Source organism: Borostomias antarcticus, assembly GCF_949987555.1.
Source record: "Borostomias antarcticus genome assembly, chromosome: 12".
Classification (NCBI taxonomy): Eukaryota; Metazoa; Chordata; class Actinopteri; order Stomiiformes; family Stomiidae; genus Borostomias; species Borostomias antarcticus.
In genome coordinates, this window is record NC_140245.1 from 8,014,771 (window position 1) to 8,031,869 (window position 17,099).

Below are 17,099 nucleotides of genomic sequence, written 5' to 3' on the forward strand. Positions count from 1 at the left end.
GTAATAGCTGAGCTTGTACTGTGTTGGCTCTGAAACCTGATTGGTGAGGACTCAGCACTGCGTTAATTGAGAGAAAAAAAAGTTGATTAATTTCTAAAGTCTCCAACACCTTTTCCAAGCCAGGTGATCTGGAGATAATTATCCAACTACTATCCTACTCCCAATGACCCGTATTTGGGTCCCCCCCCCCCTCCCCTGGCGAGCTAGCATGTTTTTTTTTTTTATTGTGGGGACCCCCCTTCCTGGGGACACTCTAGCCCAGTTATATTTGTTTGTGTGTGTGTTTGTGTGTACTGGATGTGTGTGTGTTTGAGAGAGGAGAGAGAAGGAGATACTTCCTTCGTATTTTTCGAATCGTGTTCAATGTTCAAAGATCAGGCCAGACACCCGCTCTCACACCAAACACAACCTGCCAGCCGAAATGAAATTCCCATTATTTTTAATTAATCCCTAATTAAAATATATTACTCCACAGATTACGCAAATCTCTCTTAATATGCAAATGTGGCCAATTCAAGGATATTTACATACCATTAATTAAGGCGGTGCATTCTCTTAGTCTAATGAGCTGTGGCCCGGAGCTGCCAAAGACGACTTGACGCCGCGTTCAGGAATGAGGAAGCACAGCCATGGGGGACGTCTCCTCTGTGTTGAGTCAGCTACCGACGTGGTACTGAACGAAATACCTCAACACTCCCTCAGGTAAGCCTCCCATTTAGTACGTCCGAGCGGCCGACGGCGCCTCGTCGCTTGGATCGGCGCTCGGAGCCGTCGGTCAGTCATCGATCAGCCTGGCTATCGGGGCTTTGTTTAGGACTTAGTGAAAGGAAACCTAAAATGATATCTAATCACAGAGGACAGCGCCCGTGCAGGTGGTCTGAATGTCATGACGCCATTAAAGGAGATGAGGTAAGACACATCCTTCCCCTATCACCTTGCTCTCTCCTCTTCTCGCTGCTCTAATTTGACACCTTGAGTATTGAGCGTGTGTGCGTGTGTGTGCGTGTGTGTGGGGGGAGGGGAGGGGGGGGGTCGGGGTGGCGGGTTAACTAGGTGGGGGAGCGAGACAGCGCTGCGGAATTCATTAAGCGTAGAGGCCCTCACCCCCCCCCCCCCCTCACCCCCCACCCCCAGCTAATGACATCACAGGTGAGGGGGAGAGGAGATCGGCAGTGTGGGGAGGAGAGGGGGGGGGGGTCAGTCTACCCTGGTTAAAGGAACAGTGGACACAGGATGGGTGACATCCCTGCTTAGTCTTCGGACTCAAGTCATCCTGTCCAGGCAACATCCTACCGATGCCTCGGCCTGAATATATTCCAGCATGTTTTCATACTTGTTCAAAAGAAATAGGACTGGAAAATGAAAGAGAATAACTATGTGCATCTGTCAGTCATAATTCACTAATCACAACGAACACCAGCACTTTTCTGTCACTATATACGCCTTCCAGAGAAAGAAAAACAGTTTCCCTAGCTGATGTTTTGCAATCAGACCTTTCAAGCATTTGATGAGGGTGGGCCCAGTAATCGCTGGGCTCAGAAATGGACGAGCATTCTGCATTTAGAGACCCGCCTACAGGAAAAGTGAAGGGTGCACTGCATGGAAATGAACCAGGCCGTTTCTAAAAGCACTAGGACTTCCTTTCTAATAGTGGGATTCAAAGGGAGCATTTCTATAAAACAACAGCACAGGGGAATAACACACACACACACAAATGGCAGTTTAACACACACACGCTCACACACACACACACATACACACACACAAAGCTACACCCTTTCCTTTCCTTAAAAAGAGTTCTACGCTTGGTAATGTAAAGGGCAAGGGACCACAAGAAAGGAAAGTATATGTTGTTTTTTTTTATGCTGACATGCCAATCAAATCTCCTCTGAAATCGACGTTTCCGGGAGCTTTGGGACGCTCTTCCTCACGTATCCAGCGGCAACGTCCATCGTGACATCTTTTCTGGCAAGCGGTCTGACTCATAAATCCAGCTGCAGCCTCTTACTGGGGAACTTTTAAAGCTATACTTCATTAATGTTAATGGAGGGTTTTAGTGGAGGCCAGTGGTGGTTAGAACTACATGGCGGCCGTCCCAAGCTTGTTGAACAGGCTGCAGACAGAGACGGATGATCCCAGTAGCCCGATAGGCCCCGGGAGCCATCCGTCACGCCGGAGGCCCCGCCCACAGGGCCGGCGTTCCATAAGAGAGGCCAGCGGGGGATTGGTTCACTGACAGCTTTATGCATGCGGCGGCTCGTCCAATGGTGAGAGGACAAGATGCGGTTTGTGTTCCTGGACTCACCGATGACCTTCCTGACCAAAACGCCACCGTGAGACGCAGAGCAAAAGAGAGAGGAACGTGGAGATCAATCACCAGGCCTCCACGTGACATGACTGGAAGCAATGTTACGTAACACACACGCACACACACACAGACACACGCACACACACCAATGGACAGACAACAGACACAGATGCTATGCTCATTAGTGCAAACATACAAACCCACCTCAAATTCAAATGCAAAGAATAGAATTCTAAATTCTCTATCCATTATTTCCAGAGTTTGAGTCTTGAGACATGAATGATCGTTTGCTTGCACCAGCTTGATGTTGAGTCAAAAAGCTAATTGTTTTGCATTTGCCTTAAACAACAGCTATTACCTGAAACAACAGCTATTACCTGAAACAACAGCTATTATCGTAAACATTATGACTATTACACACCCACACTCGCTAATTAGTACAATAAACAGCACAAAATGTCTGGCTGAGTCGCAGCACACCAAGTACATGAAACACAGGCAGAATAAGAACTGCTTTCTTCCCCCCCCCCACACACACACACACACTCACACGCATACACACGAAAACACATGCATACACACGCCACTTCACAAAACATTAAATAGCTATAACATGTACAAGGACGTGCAAGTGTAAAATTCTTTACATGGCAGTAATGTTTTACGAGAGGCCACAGTTCCACCCAGGGCTGTATATTCTTGGAACGTGGAGGAGCAGGAAGTGAACGAGGAGAGAGGGGGTGGGGTGGAGGGGGGGGTGGGTGGGGGAGGGGGGTCTGTTTCGGCGACGACACACTAAATTTGGACAGTAAGTGGTATCACCCCGGCGGATCGGTACACCGCACATCCGCCACGCCCCATTTAACCGCACGCGGCGCTCTCCGCCGACGCCCCCGCCTTCATTTGCATACTTCAGCGCTGGGCCTTGACGGATGAAGACGGATGAGCCCGAATCATCCTCGCTGAAACAACTGTTTTATCAAGGTTAAACTATCCGCCAGGCTCTTCACCCCCGGGCCCAATCACGCGCAGGCTCTCCCGCCCAATATCAATCGACCAATGAGATCTCGTCTGTGGAGGAGGGGAGGGGAGAGGGGGGGCGCTCTCTCTACGAACCCGAGCGACGGCCACGTAAAAGATGTCCCCCGCTTTGTATTTAGGGACGGAGCCCGATGGACACGGCAGGGACGGACGTCTCCGGGCTAGACGAGGACGAGGACGCGCCGACCGCCTAGCAGCCGACAGGACGTCCCGGGCAGAAGGGATGCGCGGAGACACTCGAGGCGTCCGGTACCAGTACTTTCCCCATGCGCGCGCAAGCCAGGCGGCCACGGCCAAGTCCGTCGAAGGAGTGCCGCTTATATTACATCTCTGGCAGCGTGGCTGTTCGCTATTCACTTGGCTCGACTTCCTGCGAGACGGAACCTTTCCGGGACGGCGCCGGATGCAGCGGCCCGGGGCGGCGTAGCTGTAGCCAAGCCCCAGACCGACAGACGGCCCTCGGGACGAGCCCGCCATCTATTTATCCCCCCTCCCCCGTCGTAAAACATGTTTACCACCAACACAGCAGGGACTAGGAGAAGGACAGCGCAGGCCAATCGTGAACACCGTGCGTCAGATACACGGACGAGAACTCCCATGTGCTGCGTTGCCAAGAACACACACCCGTGTTACATACGTGTGCGTGTTTAAGGAAAATGAAGGAACGGCGCCCAGGGTTGATAAAAGTCACGCCGGCAGGAAGTCTCGTTAAATTCACAACATGGGTTGTTGACATGACTCGCTTCCCTTCATTCCATGAGGAAATGGACCAACACACGCACACACAAACACACACACACACACACAACTGCCACCTGTCTCTTTCCTAACTATGTGCGTCAAGGGCAAGGGGTCCATCGTGACAAGTCTTCCGATAATAAATGATGAGAAGTATATAATTTGCTGATTATGCTCGCGCAGAAAAAATGAAAATGACAGCAATTAACATAATATCAGTGAGAGTTAACTGTCCAGAACTAACACTGCTAAAGGCAAGCTGGCAGACAGAAGGGATGAGGAGATTCCTATCTTTAGAGCGCAGGGCTGAAAGAGAGAGAGAGAGAGGGAGAGAGAGGGAGAGGGAGAGAGGAAGAGAGAGATGGAGAACAAACTAGGCCTGTGTATCCTCTGGAATCCGCGACAGTCTTCTTGGTCGTTCTGGGCCGTGAACGGCCTTACTTTTATTCAATTGTTCAAATTTCTGTTATTCTTCAAAACGGAACTAACGGAATGGGATAGAACCCCAAAACACTTTGGTCATCCGGCACAAGTTTGGCCGAGCGCACACACAGACCCATACCACACACACACACAGATACACAGACATACACACACAAACCCATACGACACACACACACACACACACAGATACAGACATACACACACAAACCCATACGACACACACACACACAGATACACAGACATACAAACACGAAGCCATACCATACACACACACAGATACAAAGAAACCCATTCCACACACACAGACATACACGCAGAAACCCACACACACACACACTGGGGATTGTGAATGTGAGGCCGTTTCATTTTGAGGCCTCCAAAACAACTCGTTGGGAAATTTATCTCTCTCCTCCTAAACTGCAGTGCGTCTCTTTTCTCTTTCCATTTCTCTCCTCTCTCTCTCTCTCTCTCTGTCCGTCTGTCTGTCTGTCTGTCTGTCTCTCTCTCTCTGTCTCTCTGTCTGTCTGTCTGTCTGTCTGTCTGTCTCTCTCTCTCTCTGTCTCTCTGTCTGTCTGTCTGTCTGTCTGTGGCGTTCCCCCGTCTGAGCTGAGTTGACACCGGCTCATCTGACGCCCTTTTGTCTTTCACGGCGACGGCGAGGGGTTCATTAACATAAATTAGACTCGCTCGCCGGGAGAGACTACCTCGTCGCTGCGCGTTACCCACGGCAACCCCTCTAATCCACTGTTTCACCTGAGCGTGTGCGAGAGGGAGGGCGCGCGTGCGTGCACGTGTGTGTGTGCGTGAGAGAAAGAGAGAGCGTGTGTGCGTGAGAGAGAAAGAGAGAGTATGTGTGTGTGAGAGAGAGAGAAAGAGCGAGTGTGTGTGTGTGTGTGTGTGCGTGTGTGTGTGTGTGTACCTCAGTGCATCTAAATGTGAGACTGCTCTGAAATGAGAGACACACAGACACATCCACACCCATCTCCCCCTGCTGATTAAAATGAATGGCGCTCTCTGCCCTGCATGAGTCACTGCGCCACCACAGTATTACTAGCAGTAATTGAAACATCCAATCACTGCTGGACTATCAGACTCTCTGCTCTCTCCCATCATGCACCCTGGCACACGATTATACATTCTGCTACTGTACGGAAGTGTCACCAAATAAACTTGTCGGGTTTACAAAATACTGCCTACTGTTCTGTGTGTGTGTGTGTGTGTGTGCACTGCAGAGACAAACACTGTATTTGTGTGTGTGTGTGTGTGTGTGTGTGTGTGTGTGCATGTGCTAAATGTGTGTGTGTGTGTGTGTGCGTGCGCTGTACTGGTATGTATGTGAGTGTGTGTGTGCGTGTGCGCGGGCGTGTACTGTACTGGCATGTGTGTGTGTGTGTGTGTGTGTGTTTGCACTGCAGAGACAAACACTGTATTTGTGTGTGTGTGTGCTAAGTGTGTGTGTGTGTGCGCGGGCGCGTACTGTACTGGTATGTATGTGTGTGAGTGTGTGTGTGTGTGTGTGTGTGTATATCTTTTCCACTGCCCTAAGCGGATGCGGGAAGGAGCAGGAGTCACATTGATCGGTGTTGATTTCGCCCGGGCGGCGGCGGCGGCGGCGACTGTGGCGTCTGAGGCGTGGCGAGCGGCGGCCATTCATCCCCGTCTGCTTTAAGCAGGATGTGTTCGCTTGTGTCAGTCCTGCTCAGCCGGCCGGCGACTGGCCCCTCGCTATCTCCTGTTCAGCTGCACGCCACTATCGGAGGGGGGGGTTGGTTGCCGGGGGAGTCTTTCCACGTCCCCTCACATCCGAACGGCGGGGCGCCTCGGAAACGCCATCCCATAATAAAGGTGATCAACCGCCAGGGGACCGGTAGGTATGGTAACCGAGCCGGCCGAAGGCGCGTTATGTCTGCTTGATTCGCACCGGCGGGGTGTTTAACCTGGAATACCGGCAACGGTCCGGGAGCTCTCTCATTTGAACCAGAGTTCCCCGTGATACTTCAACCGACGGAGCCCCTCGCCGTGCGTCCATGTTGTCATGGCCGTTCTCCAGAGCTGAAAAGTGCCCTAGACACAAGCATCAGATAAAAAACCAAACCCCACTCTGCTGTGGAACAAATTTCCTCTCTAAAGCAATTTTCTATTCGATAAGTGGGAAGGCATTCTTACTGTAATGGAGCTGAATATGATATCTGTCAGACAACTAAGAACAAAGGCTTTTATAAAAGCCGAGTTTGCAGAACGGCCAATACTGCAGCATCAGATAACCAAATTGAGGAGAGCGGTAAACAGAGTCTTTAAATAGAAATGCAATATGTTCATATTTCTGTTGACTAAGTGAATTGAAAGGTCTCTCTCACACACACACTCTCCTACCTGTTGTTTCTGTAGAACACACACACTCACTCACACACACACACACACACACACACACACACACACACACACACACACACACACACACACACACGCACACACAGCATATGACCATATCACAGCCAGACCTGTTTTCACAACTAATTAGTACTCCCACCTCAGATATACAGGCCCGTAATTAGCCCCTTAAAACATGATTAACATGTCTCAATTACGCCACTCAACATTTGCATAATTTATTATCCGTCCTAATTGCGAGCGCGCTCAGACCAGAGGACGGGGAAGCGGCGGAAAGGCAGAGTGCATCCTGGGCCGTGTCTGAAGAGGTGCATCCTGGGCCGTCTCTGAAGAGCGCCTGTTTACCGCGTCCAACCACCGGCGCGCAGCGTCCCAGATACGGCGTCCCAGCAGGCCGGCCGACGGACGCCACCAACGCTTTCCCCAAAGGCAAAACCGGATCCTATTTTGGTCGTCTCGTCTCAAGGTCGACAAGAAGCTTTCCAGATGGGCGGGCCAGTCTCCACTCATTGTAACAGCTCGGTCATACGACTATCCTACATTTACACTTGCGAGTAGAAGGTCGGTGTGTGTGTGTGTGTGGGGGTACATATTTTTCTGAATGCGTAATCAAAGCACAGCTACATTTTTGCCGGCGACTTCAAAGGATGTTTTGGCAAACTTTGTTATTTATGTGAGGACAGAGGGGGATCCTGCTCAGTCTTATTTCCGTGGAAAGTCCAACGCGAGGGGATAAACTGCTGCTTCTGCACTTCCAGGCCGAAGAGGGGGGGGGGGGGGGGGGTTGGCGTGAGGGGCGAGTGAGGTATGGAGTTGTGTGTGGGGGGAGGGGGGGGGGAGATATACTGTCTCTCTCTGCTGGCGCGGGGGAAACCAAGGACGTAGCCATTAGTTTTGGGACAGCGCCACGTCGGAGACTAATGCCTCCATCTGTCACCACGGCGATGAGCGGACGGGAACACAGAGAGCGCCGATGCTAAACCCCTGAACCCATCATGGACGGCCGTGTATGTTAAACACGGGGGGGGGCGCGGTGGCGGTGGCGTGGGGGGGGGGGGGGGGGGGGGGGGCGCCGTGGGAGGCTTCGCCGTTGAGCCCATGTACGGTTACGGCCGTCGCGCCCATGTAACGGACGGGCGTCGAAAACACTCGTCTCGGGAGGGGTGGGGGGCGACTATTCGCCGGTCTGTTCTCGCCAGAGGCCTTTTTTCCTCAAAGAGCAGTGTGGGAAACAGGGTAGTCCCATGCGGCGATTAGCTCGACACCTGAGCGGCGCCCGTGTGTCCGTCGTCGACTTCGTACCGGTGGTTTTTACGGGGGCCAGCGAGTTCGGCGGGGCCCGTAGCTCTGACAGTGGTTTGAGGACGGGGGCCAGCAAGTTCAGTGGGGCCCTTAGCTCTGACAGGTCCAAGTGGTGTAATGCACGATCCGTCTGATCACATTAGTCATGCAGGAGCTCTCCGCCTGACCTGAGACCTGGCAGTAATGCGAGGCTGTTGACACAGACCGGTCTGACGAAACAGAGCAGGGCCCAGGGAGAGGACCGAGAGAGAGATAGTGTGTGTGTGTGTGTGTGTGTGTGTGTGTGTGTGTGTGTGTGTGTGTGTGTGTGTGTGTGTGTGTGTGTGTGTGTGAGAGAGAGAGAGAGGGAGGGAGAGAGAGATGAGGGGGTAAGAGAGAGAAAGAGAGTTTGTGTGTGAGGTGGGAGGTGAGAGAGTTTATGTCAGGGAAGAGGGGAGAGAGTGAGACAGAGACAGAGAGAGAGAGAGAGAGATAGGGAGAGAGAGAGTGAGACAGAGAGAGAGCGGGAGAGAGAGAGTGAGACAGAGAGAGTTAGAGAGAGAGAGGGAGAGAGAGAGTGAGACAGAGAGAGAGAGCGAGAGAGAGAGAGAGGGGGAGAGAGAGAGTGAGACAGAGAGAGAGAGAGACAGAGAGAGAGAGAGAGAGAGAGAGAGAGGGAGACAGAGAAAGAGAGAGAGAGAGAGAGAGAGAGGGAGAGAGAGAGTGAGACAGAGAGAGAGAGACAGAGAGAGAGAGAGAGACAGAGAGAGAGAGTGAGACAGAGAGAGAGAGACAGAGAGAGAGAGAGAGAGAGAGAGAGAGAGAGAGAGAGAGAGAGAGAGACAGAGAGACAGAGAGAGAGAGACAGAGAGAGAGAGAGAGAGAGAGAGACAGAGAGACAGAGAGAGAGAGACAGAGAGAGAGAGAGAGCGAGCACTGGCCTGAAACCTGACACTCAGAACGTCGGGTTGGTGTCTGGCTTCTCTTATTCAGTCAACCTGTATTGTACGTGCCAGCTCCACTGTCTGTAATGGTTCCAGACACACACACACACAGATACACAGACATACACACAGAAACCCATACCACACACACACACACATACACACAAACACACACACACAGACACATACACACACACACACACACACACACACAGACACACACACAGACACACACACACACACACACACACACAGACACACACACACAGACACACACACATATACAGACACACACACACACACATACACACACACACACACACACACACACAGACACATACACACAGACACACACACACACACACAGACACACACACACACACACAGACACACACACACATATACAGACACACACACACGTACACACACACACACACACACACACACATGCATGCACTGTCCCACTCCCCCTCCCCGTCGCAGGTCCATAAGATGTGTAGCGTACGAAAACACAACGTTCTCACTCACATGTTTTAACAAACAAATGTCAGACACTTTTGAGAAAAGACCACAGGCCAACAGACTGACACGATGGCCAAGCCAGTGAGCTGAGTGGGAGAAACACAAGACCTGCGCTTTCTCGGAGCTGATGAGCGGCCCTGTGCCTGTTTAAGCTGGTTGGATATCCCGCTCCGTGGGGGGGGGGGGGTTGTGGGGGGGGTCAGGAGTAAAAGCCAGCCCCCGCTGCTATGTGCACGCGGTCCCGCCTGGGTCGCCAGCTGCTTGCCAAAAGGAAGCCTCCCCTCCATGCCGCCCACTATCACTGCTGTCAACACGCGCCCGCCGTGGACCGCAGCATCCCGGGGTACGAGCAACACACACACACACACACACACGTACAGTACCGATGTGCAACTTATTCATATGTGGAGGATAGACAGACACAGGCATGCAGGCCAAAAAGAGTACACCGTTTGTACATTATTTACTTCAGTAATCAAATTTGGCGACAAAAGGTCTGTGTGTTTAATATGTTTACAACACTTTGGTAGCCTGGCGTCGCCATCCTGATCACGTGAGCTCACATTCTGCTCTCCACGGATCAATCTGGACTCCCTTCCCATTCACATGCAATGACATTTTAACTGGGCCAATCAGGGACTGCCTTCTAACCCGGTGAGGAGGCAGCCAGTGACTGGTTCCTGTAGTTGATGCGCAGTTATTGCAGAAATAGACTCAATAACAACAATTAAACAAGAACAAGAGTACTGTAGAAGATTTTTAACTGATCTAGTCAAAAAGGATTTGCCAAGATTCGCTCAAAGAGGTCAAGTCTGGTCTATTGAGAAAACATACGAGCGCAAGGACTTCAACAACGCACATGAGTGGTTCATCCAAGAGAAGTGCCGCAGTCTGGTTTTGCGCGGCCTTATATTCAAGCAATACACAGGTATGGCGCTTCCAGGATGTGATTGGCTAACTCATTGTACACGTCATATTAAATGGCAGGCATCATCAACAGTGGTCGAGAATACAGACACGTGACATGAGAAAAGGCGGTAATTCTTGCAGGGACAATGGGAAAAAGGATGGTTATTCTGGAGCAGACCACGTCTAGGTGTGTTGACCTCCTTAGCACAGCTATGTGAAAGGTTGAGGGAGGTGGTGAGGTGGTGAAACTACAATTTCTATGACAGTACGCACTAGCGGAGTTTCTTGGAGTAAAATATGTTTTTGCTGTTCTTCCGACTGGATTTGGCGGTAGTTTAGAGTAGTCTGTCAAATATTAGGTTCATACAGGCTAGAAGTCCAGACTTCTTTTTTTTTTGCGAGGAAGTCAGGCTTCCAGGCTAGTGGCTTGGGCTATTTTTGAGTTATTTGGAGTAGTTTTAGGTTGGTTGGTGTAGCCATTTGAGGTTGTTGGAAGTAGTTTGGGGTATCTTGGGTTAGTTTGGGCTAGTCAGATACTGTGGGGAATTTGGGGTAATTTAGAGGTAGTTAAGGGTTGTTTTGTGTTGTCTAGTTCTTTTGAGTGTGATTACAAGGGCCTCTTTCAATGTGTTGTATCCAGTCATTCAAAGGCACTTTGTATGCAGATTATATATTTAAAGAAACATATTTTGAGATATTTCTTTACTTTTACAAAATAATAAAAATGTGCAATAATGGTCATAATCGAAATGTTAATGTCCACGAATTAAACAATGAAAATGTATCGGATCATTTTTGGTCATAAATCAATTACCATACCATAGCGCTATAGGCTATCTACTAATCAATCACCATACCATAGCGCTATAGCCTATCTACTAATCAATCACCATACCATAGCGCTATAGGCTATCTACTAATCAATCACCATACCATAGCGCTATAGGCTATCTACTAATCAATCACCATACCATAGCGCTATAGCCTATCTACTAATCAATCACCATACCATAGCGCTATAGGCTATCTACTAATCAGTCACCATACCATAGCGCTATGGTCTATCTACTAATCAATCACCATACCATAGCGCTATGGTCTATCTACTAATCAATCACCATACCATAGCGCTATAGCCTATCTACTAATCAATCACCATACCATAGCGCTATGGTCTATCTACTAATCAGTCACCATACCATAGCGCTATGGTCTATCTACTGCTCTGTCTTCTTACCCACTACTCATGAGTTGACACATCTAATGCTTGGCATTCGATCGATAGATATGTAGATAGATAGATAGATAGATAGATAGATAGATAGATAGATAGATAGATAGATAGATAGATAGATAGATAGATAGATAGATAGATAGATAGATAGATAGATAGATAGACAGACAGATACTTTATTTATTCTTGAGGGGAAATTGTTAACTGCGCATTAAATGTAAGGCTAACAAAATGTGTTGTGGACACATTTGAAATCTAGCCAATTGTAAATTCAAGTGTTCATAATCACAAAAAAACACAAGCCTTGTTCGGACCATTAAGCCATTATTCCTTAACATTTTTTGTCTACAGACTATACAGGCCAAAATAATTATCAAATTCCCCTCTTGGGTGAGGAAATTTTCTGCAGTCTACATGTAGTTTGGGCACCGAGAAGCTCACCCATGACTGGGTGAAATGTGTTCTGCTGCCTCTTGAGGTTGTGAGTGGTGGTGCATGTTTTCCGTCATTGCCATGTTGGACAGGGGTGTTGTCTTATATCATGCTCAGCATTCTGGGTGGATTGAATTGTGAATTGTTGAATTAAGTGAGAATTGTCTTTTTAAATAGATTTTGGGATGTCAATTTGCACCACGTCTGTAGAATCACCCATCTAGCATATGACCTCTTAGTGCTAACTCTGCCCATCTGTCTGTCTCTCTCTCCCCCTGCCTGTCTGTCTCTGTCATCTACCTGCCTGTCTGTCTGTAATCTACCTTCCTGCCCATCTGTCTACCTAACTGCCTGTCTCTGTCTGTCTGTCTGTCATCTACCTGTATGTCTGTCTGTCTCTCTACCTACAGTACCTGCCAGCCGATCTGTCTCTCTACCTGCCTGTCTGTCTATCTGCCTCTTTCCGTGTCTGTCTACCTGTCTGTCTTCTCGTCTGTCAACCCGAATCAGAATCAGATTTATTCTGATTTACACACATACTGTAGGTTTACACACATACTGTAGGTTTACACACATACTGTAGGTTTGCACACATAAGTAGGTTTGCACACATAAGTAGGTTTGCACACATAGGTAGGTTTGCACAGAGGCTACACAAAATCTGATTTGGACTGTTGGTGCATAAGAATAAATAAACAAACAGACAAGCTGCAGGACATGACAGAGCAGCGCAAAATACAATAGAGAGGAGGCAAATGTAATATGATCTTATGTGCAATACAAGACCAGCGAGTCTGTCTGTCTGTCTGTCTGTCTGCCTGTCTGTCTGCCTGCCTGTCTGCCTGCCTGCTGGTTTAATAGTCTCCCCTTTGCAATCCTCCGGAGAGACCTGGTCTGCAACAATGTAGAATTGCGGAGAGGCTGACTCTTTATAAAATAATATAAAAAAGACCTGACAAATTACAGGCTTTTCTCCCCTCACACACTGACTGCGCTCAGCACATTCGGCTGTAAATGTCATGGCGAAGGTTTGAGTCATTTTAACTGTAGCTGCAAAGGATTTGAAGTTGCGTCAGTTGTGTGCACAGGGCACAGCTACTATAGATATTAACAGCCACTATACCCTCCGAAACAAATGAGACAGGGAATAGGTTCACACACAGTGGAGTACATTTGGTACAAGAATGTTATTATTATTATTATTATTGTTATTATTATTATTATCATTATCATTATCATTATCATTATTATCAATTGTTCTCTATTGTTATTGATATAATTATTAATATAATTAATATAATTATTAGTGATGTTATTATTATTAATATTAATAATAATAATAATAATAATTGTAATAATAAAAGTGTGGAAGCTGGTATTGTTTTTGTGTTTAGTTCATGACTATTAAGCAATAATTGTGTGGGAGGGGTGCACCCGGCATGAGTGAATGTGTGTGTGTGTGTGTGTGTGTGTGTGTGTGTGTGTGTGTGTGTGTGTGTGTGTGTGTGTGTGTGTGTGTGTGTGTACAAAGCACTTCAAAGGGGATTCCCCTGTGGTGTGTTTTTTAATTTTGAGGGGCCAAGTACATTTGAGCCTTCCCACCCAACTTAAACCCCAAGGAGGCCTACGCTGGGCCCAGGCCAGGCTCTAAATCACGCCCCAAAAAAGCCACTTTCAACACACAACATCACATGTCGAAATGAAGCTTCGACACCAAGCTGGCTTCTAAATTAAGATGGAGAGAGCTGTCTGGCTAACATATCCTTTCTACCCAGAAGTCCTCTGGTTGCTCTGGTTGCCAAGAACGGTGGGAAGGGGAGGGGAGGGGGAGGGGGTTTGGGGGGGGGGGGGGTGGCAGGAAAAGGTCCAAGTTACTTTGTTCCTCTTCATTTTGGAAACGAACTCTAGTTGAACCCAGAGCGACGCCAGACCCAGGCATTACTCTCCCACTCCTCTCAGAGCAGAGCAGACTCTAGAGAAGAGGGGCCCCCACCTTCCTTTCTTTCCCCACACTGGACTCCTCCATCTCTCTCTCTCTCTCTTTAAAAAAAAAAAAAAGTAAATCACCATGTGTCTGCATGGTAATACCGTGGCGTTTCTTGATAACCTTTTCCAGAGTCTGACTCATAGTAATGAAATGCCAGTGAGGAACACTGCAGGGCAGTTCTAAAGGAAGTGGGACCTGCTTTACTGACTCGGTTATTAGTGCTCGTCCACAGTTGTGGTTATGACTGGAAACCCTATCTAAATGAATGTCAGGAGAAATGATGGTTTCTCTCTCAATCATATCAAACGAGGCTTGTTCAAAGACATATTCAGTGATAAGCCTGTGTTGGAGATTGCTTTCTGATTTCCTATCTTGAGGAGATATTGCTCTAATGGAGTCGGGTACGTCTCTCTGAGAACATTCACATGCAGTCATGAGCAGAGACCAGCGGCCCTCGCCTTCTAATCCTCTCTGCACAGAACAGCGCATGCTTTTTCACACATTCCTGCTCATGACTTTGACCCTTCGCTTTAAAAAACAAAACAAATAAAGAAATCCTTCTGGCCCTGCGTGCCAAAGACAGCTCGCTAAACAAACAACATCAGACTTGGCGAAGGAACGCATGGCTGAGGCTAGTACAGCCCTTAGGCTCTGTGCTGACCTGTAAGACTTCTGTCTCTTCATCCTCCAAATGGCTTTCTGTCCAAAACTCAGACGAAGCTTTGCTCTCCTTAAATAAATCTCAGACAATCTCAAGCAAAAATCTTCTAGAATCACATTCTCAGACATTACAAGGAAGAGTAAATTCACTTCAAGGTGAAAACAAAATTCTAGTCCCTTTTTACATAGGGATTGAGAAAACTCTTGGATGTAATAACATTTAGCTTGTTCAGGCATTAATTGGTATGAATTGTAAGAACAATTTAACATATTGAATGTTACAAACTGGACAATTTCTAACACGGAATTTGAAATGATGACAAGCTGTCTGAGACAATGTTTCCTAGACAGAATTATTGATTTGAGACAATGGGGGGATACAGTTGAGCAAAGATGAACAATTTTGAATGTTGTGGAAGTTGGAAACCTCACCTGTTTTCTCTTTTATTTCACACAAGACGTTGAAAAGGGCTGGTTTCATCCTGTGACAATTCAGTGCATGTTTCCTAAGGAAATGAAAAATAGTTTAATGCAATAACAATTAAGGCACAATCTGAGATTTCAATAATTTAATGATGTCCGTTCTGAATGTGTTGTACTATATCCCTCAAACTGAGAAACACGCAGAGTCAATTTGAAACGTATAGCGATTGGCGCTGTTAATAAATTGCTTTGGAATAGGCACTATATAGGATGGCAGCCCCATCCAGACCTGTTGGATAACATTTAAGGAATTTAATATAAAAAGTAGCCTACCCTACTATTTTTGTGGAAAATAATTTCCCTCTACCCTTTATTAGCAATGATGAAATGAAAAATATACTGTATCATAGTTCAACAACACATTCGAGTATTCAATCGGTTTAGAGCAGGCTATAAATGTGGGAGTTTGCAAGAGGCATTGTGGTTATGATAATAGCGACGCTATAATGTTACCATGGATCAAGAGAGGATCCAGGAGACATCCGCAACATGTGCGCCAAACAGCCAAGCGCTCGTGTAGGGTCGCCAAATCCCATTTGAAATTAAGCGAGATAAATCCGATTGTTATTAGGAGGTAGCCTGCAGCTACACACTAGCATGTCCTAATATTTAAATTAATTGATGGTCTTGATAAAATTGTTAATTCAAAACTTCTTTCCCCCAAACAGAACTGATGAGGGTCCCCGTATTTCGCGCAGTTTTGGCATCGGGGTGGGCGTAATTGTTTTCGTAGGCTACATTATGAAGCACCCCAGCTTGTTTCTGTTATAGACTAAGTATTTTGACAACATTATCCTTCAGAGGCATTCAACTTCATGCCACCTCACCTGGCCTGCGCTTCGTCCAGGCTTTGGTCTGTGATGGTCATTATTTGCTGTAATATGTCTCCGATGTCCTGCTTCCTCCCGTCTCCGTCCGTTCCTCCCGTACCATCCTGCATATGCGGCGCCAGGCCAGGGTGTCCGGCCATGCCTAGTCCGTGGGAGTGCATCAACCGAGGCTGCTCGTCCATCCTTGACCGCGGTCTCTGCCTCGCCCCCAACTGACAAACACTTTTTCTTTACGGCGACAGAACAAATATCCTTGGAAATTCCTTTGGATCCCCCTGCTTTCTCTTCCTCTCTCACACACACTCTGTCTTTCTCTCTCTCGCTCTCTCTCTCTTTTCCCCTAGTAAGCTCTTCTGGATCGAAGAGGAAGGAGAATGACAGCCCTCCCGCTCTCTCGCTCTCCCAGCTGGTTTGGGTGAAATCTGATCTGAATAGCTGCTTTTGGCTCTGGCCACTCCTGCACACAGCTACTGTAGAAAAAAAGGAGATTCAACATTTAGGGGATCTAATCTCATTAAAAGTGGCGTGCGCAACGCTTTGTGACATGAAATTCCAAATTCCTCCGAAAGCTTGAAGAACCAAACATGTAACAGTCACTCGCAGTGAGGCGTAGATACATAAAGTAACACCTGGAATTGTTATTGTGTCGCTTATGTCTAGGAACCGAGTCATAACTGAGAGTATGGATAAAGAAGCCCCCGCCCCTCAAGCAACGATTGGAGAAGAGGAGCGCGCAAGTCCCACCCCTGTCTCCTCTAGAAACGTCAATCATCTTTCGGGAAGGTGGGACGCGGCAATAAACGTAAAGGGATGTGACCGTTAACACGGAGACTGGACCGGGTGGCAATGCAATGATGGATAGCGTGAATATGTAATAAATAATTGTGCTTGGCAG

At 47.9% G+C, this 17,099-nt stretch overlaps 1 protein-coding gene across 3 annotated transcripts in view; it reads right to left on the bottom strand.

Annotated features, from left to right (window-relative positions):
- The window catches only part of pbx1a (pre-B-cell leukemia homeobox 1a), a gene marked incomplete at its 5' end in the record, with an annotated part of 44,748 nt that extends 28,362 nt beyond the window's left edge, over positions 1-16,386 (bottom strand). For all 3 annotated transcript variants that reach the window (XM_084447432.1, XM_084447431.1, XM_084447430.1), the window contains 2 exons: positions 15,324-15,397; positions 16,202-16,386. In XM_084447432.1, the coding sequence (XP_084303558.1) occupies positions 15,324-15,397; positions 16,202-16,386 (259 nt within the window). The remainder of the gene's footprint in view (positions 1-15,323; positions 15,398-16,201) is intronic.
- Positions 16,387-17,099: the final 713 nt, after the last annotated feature.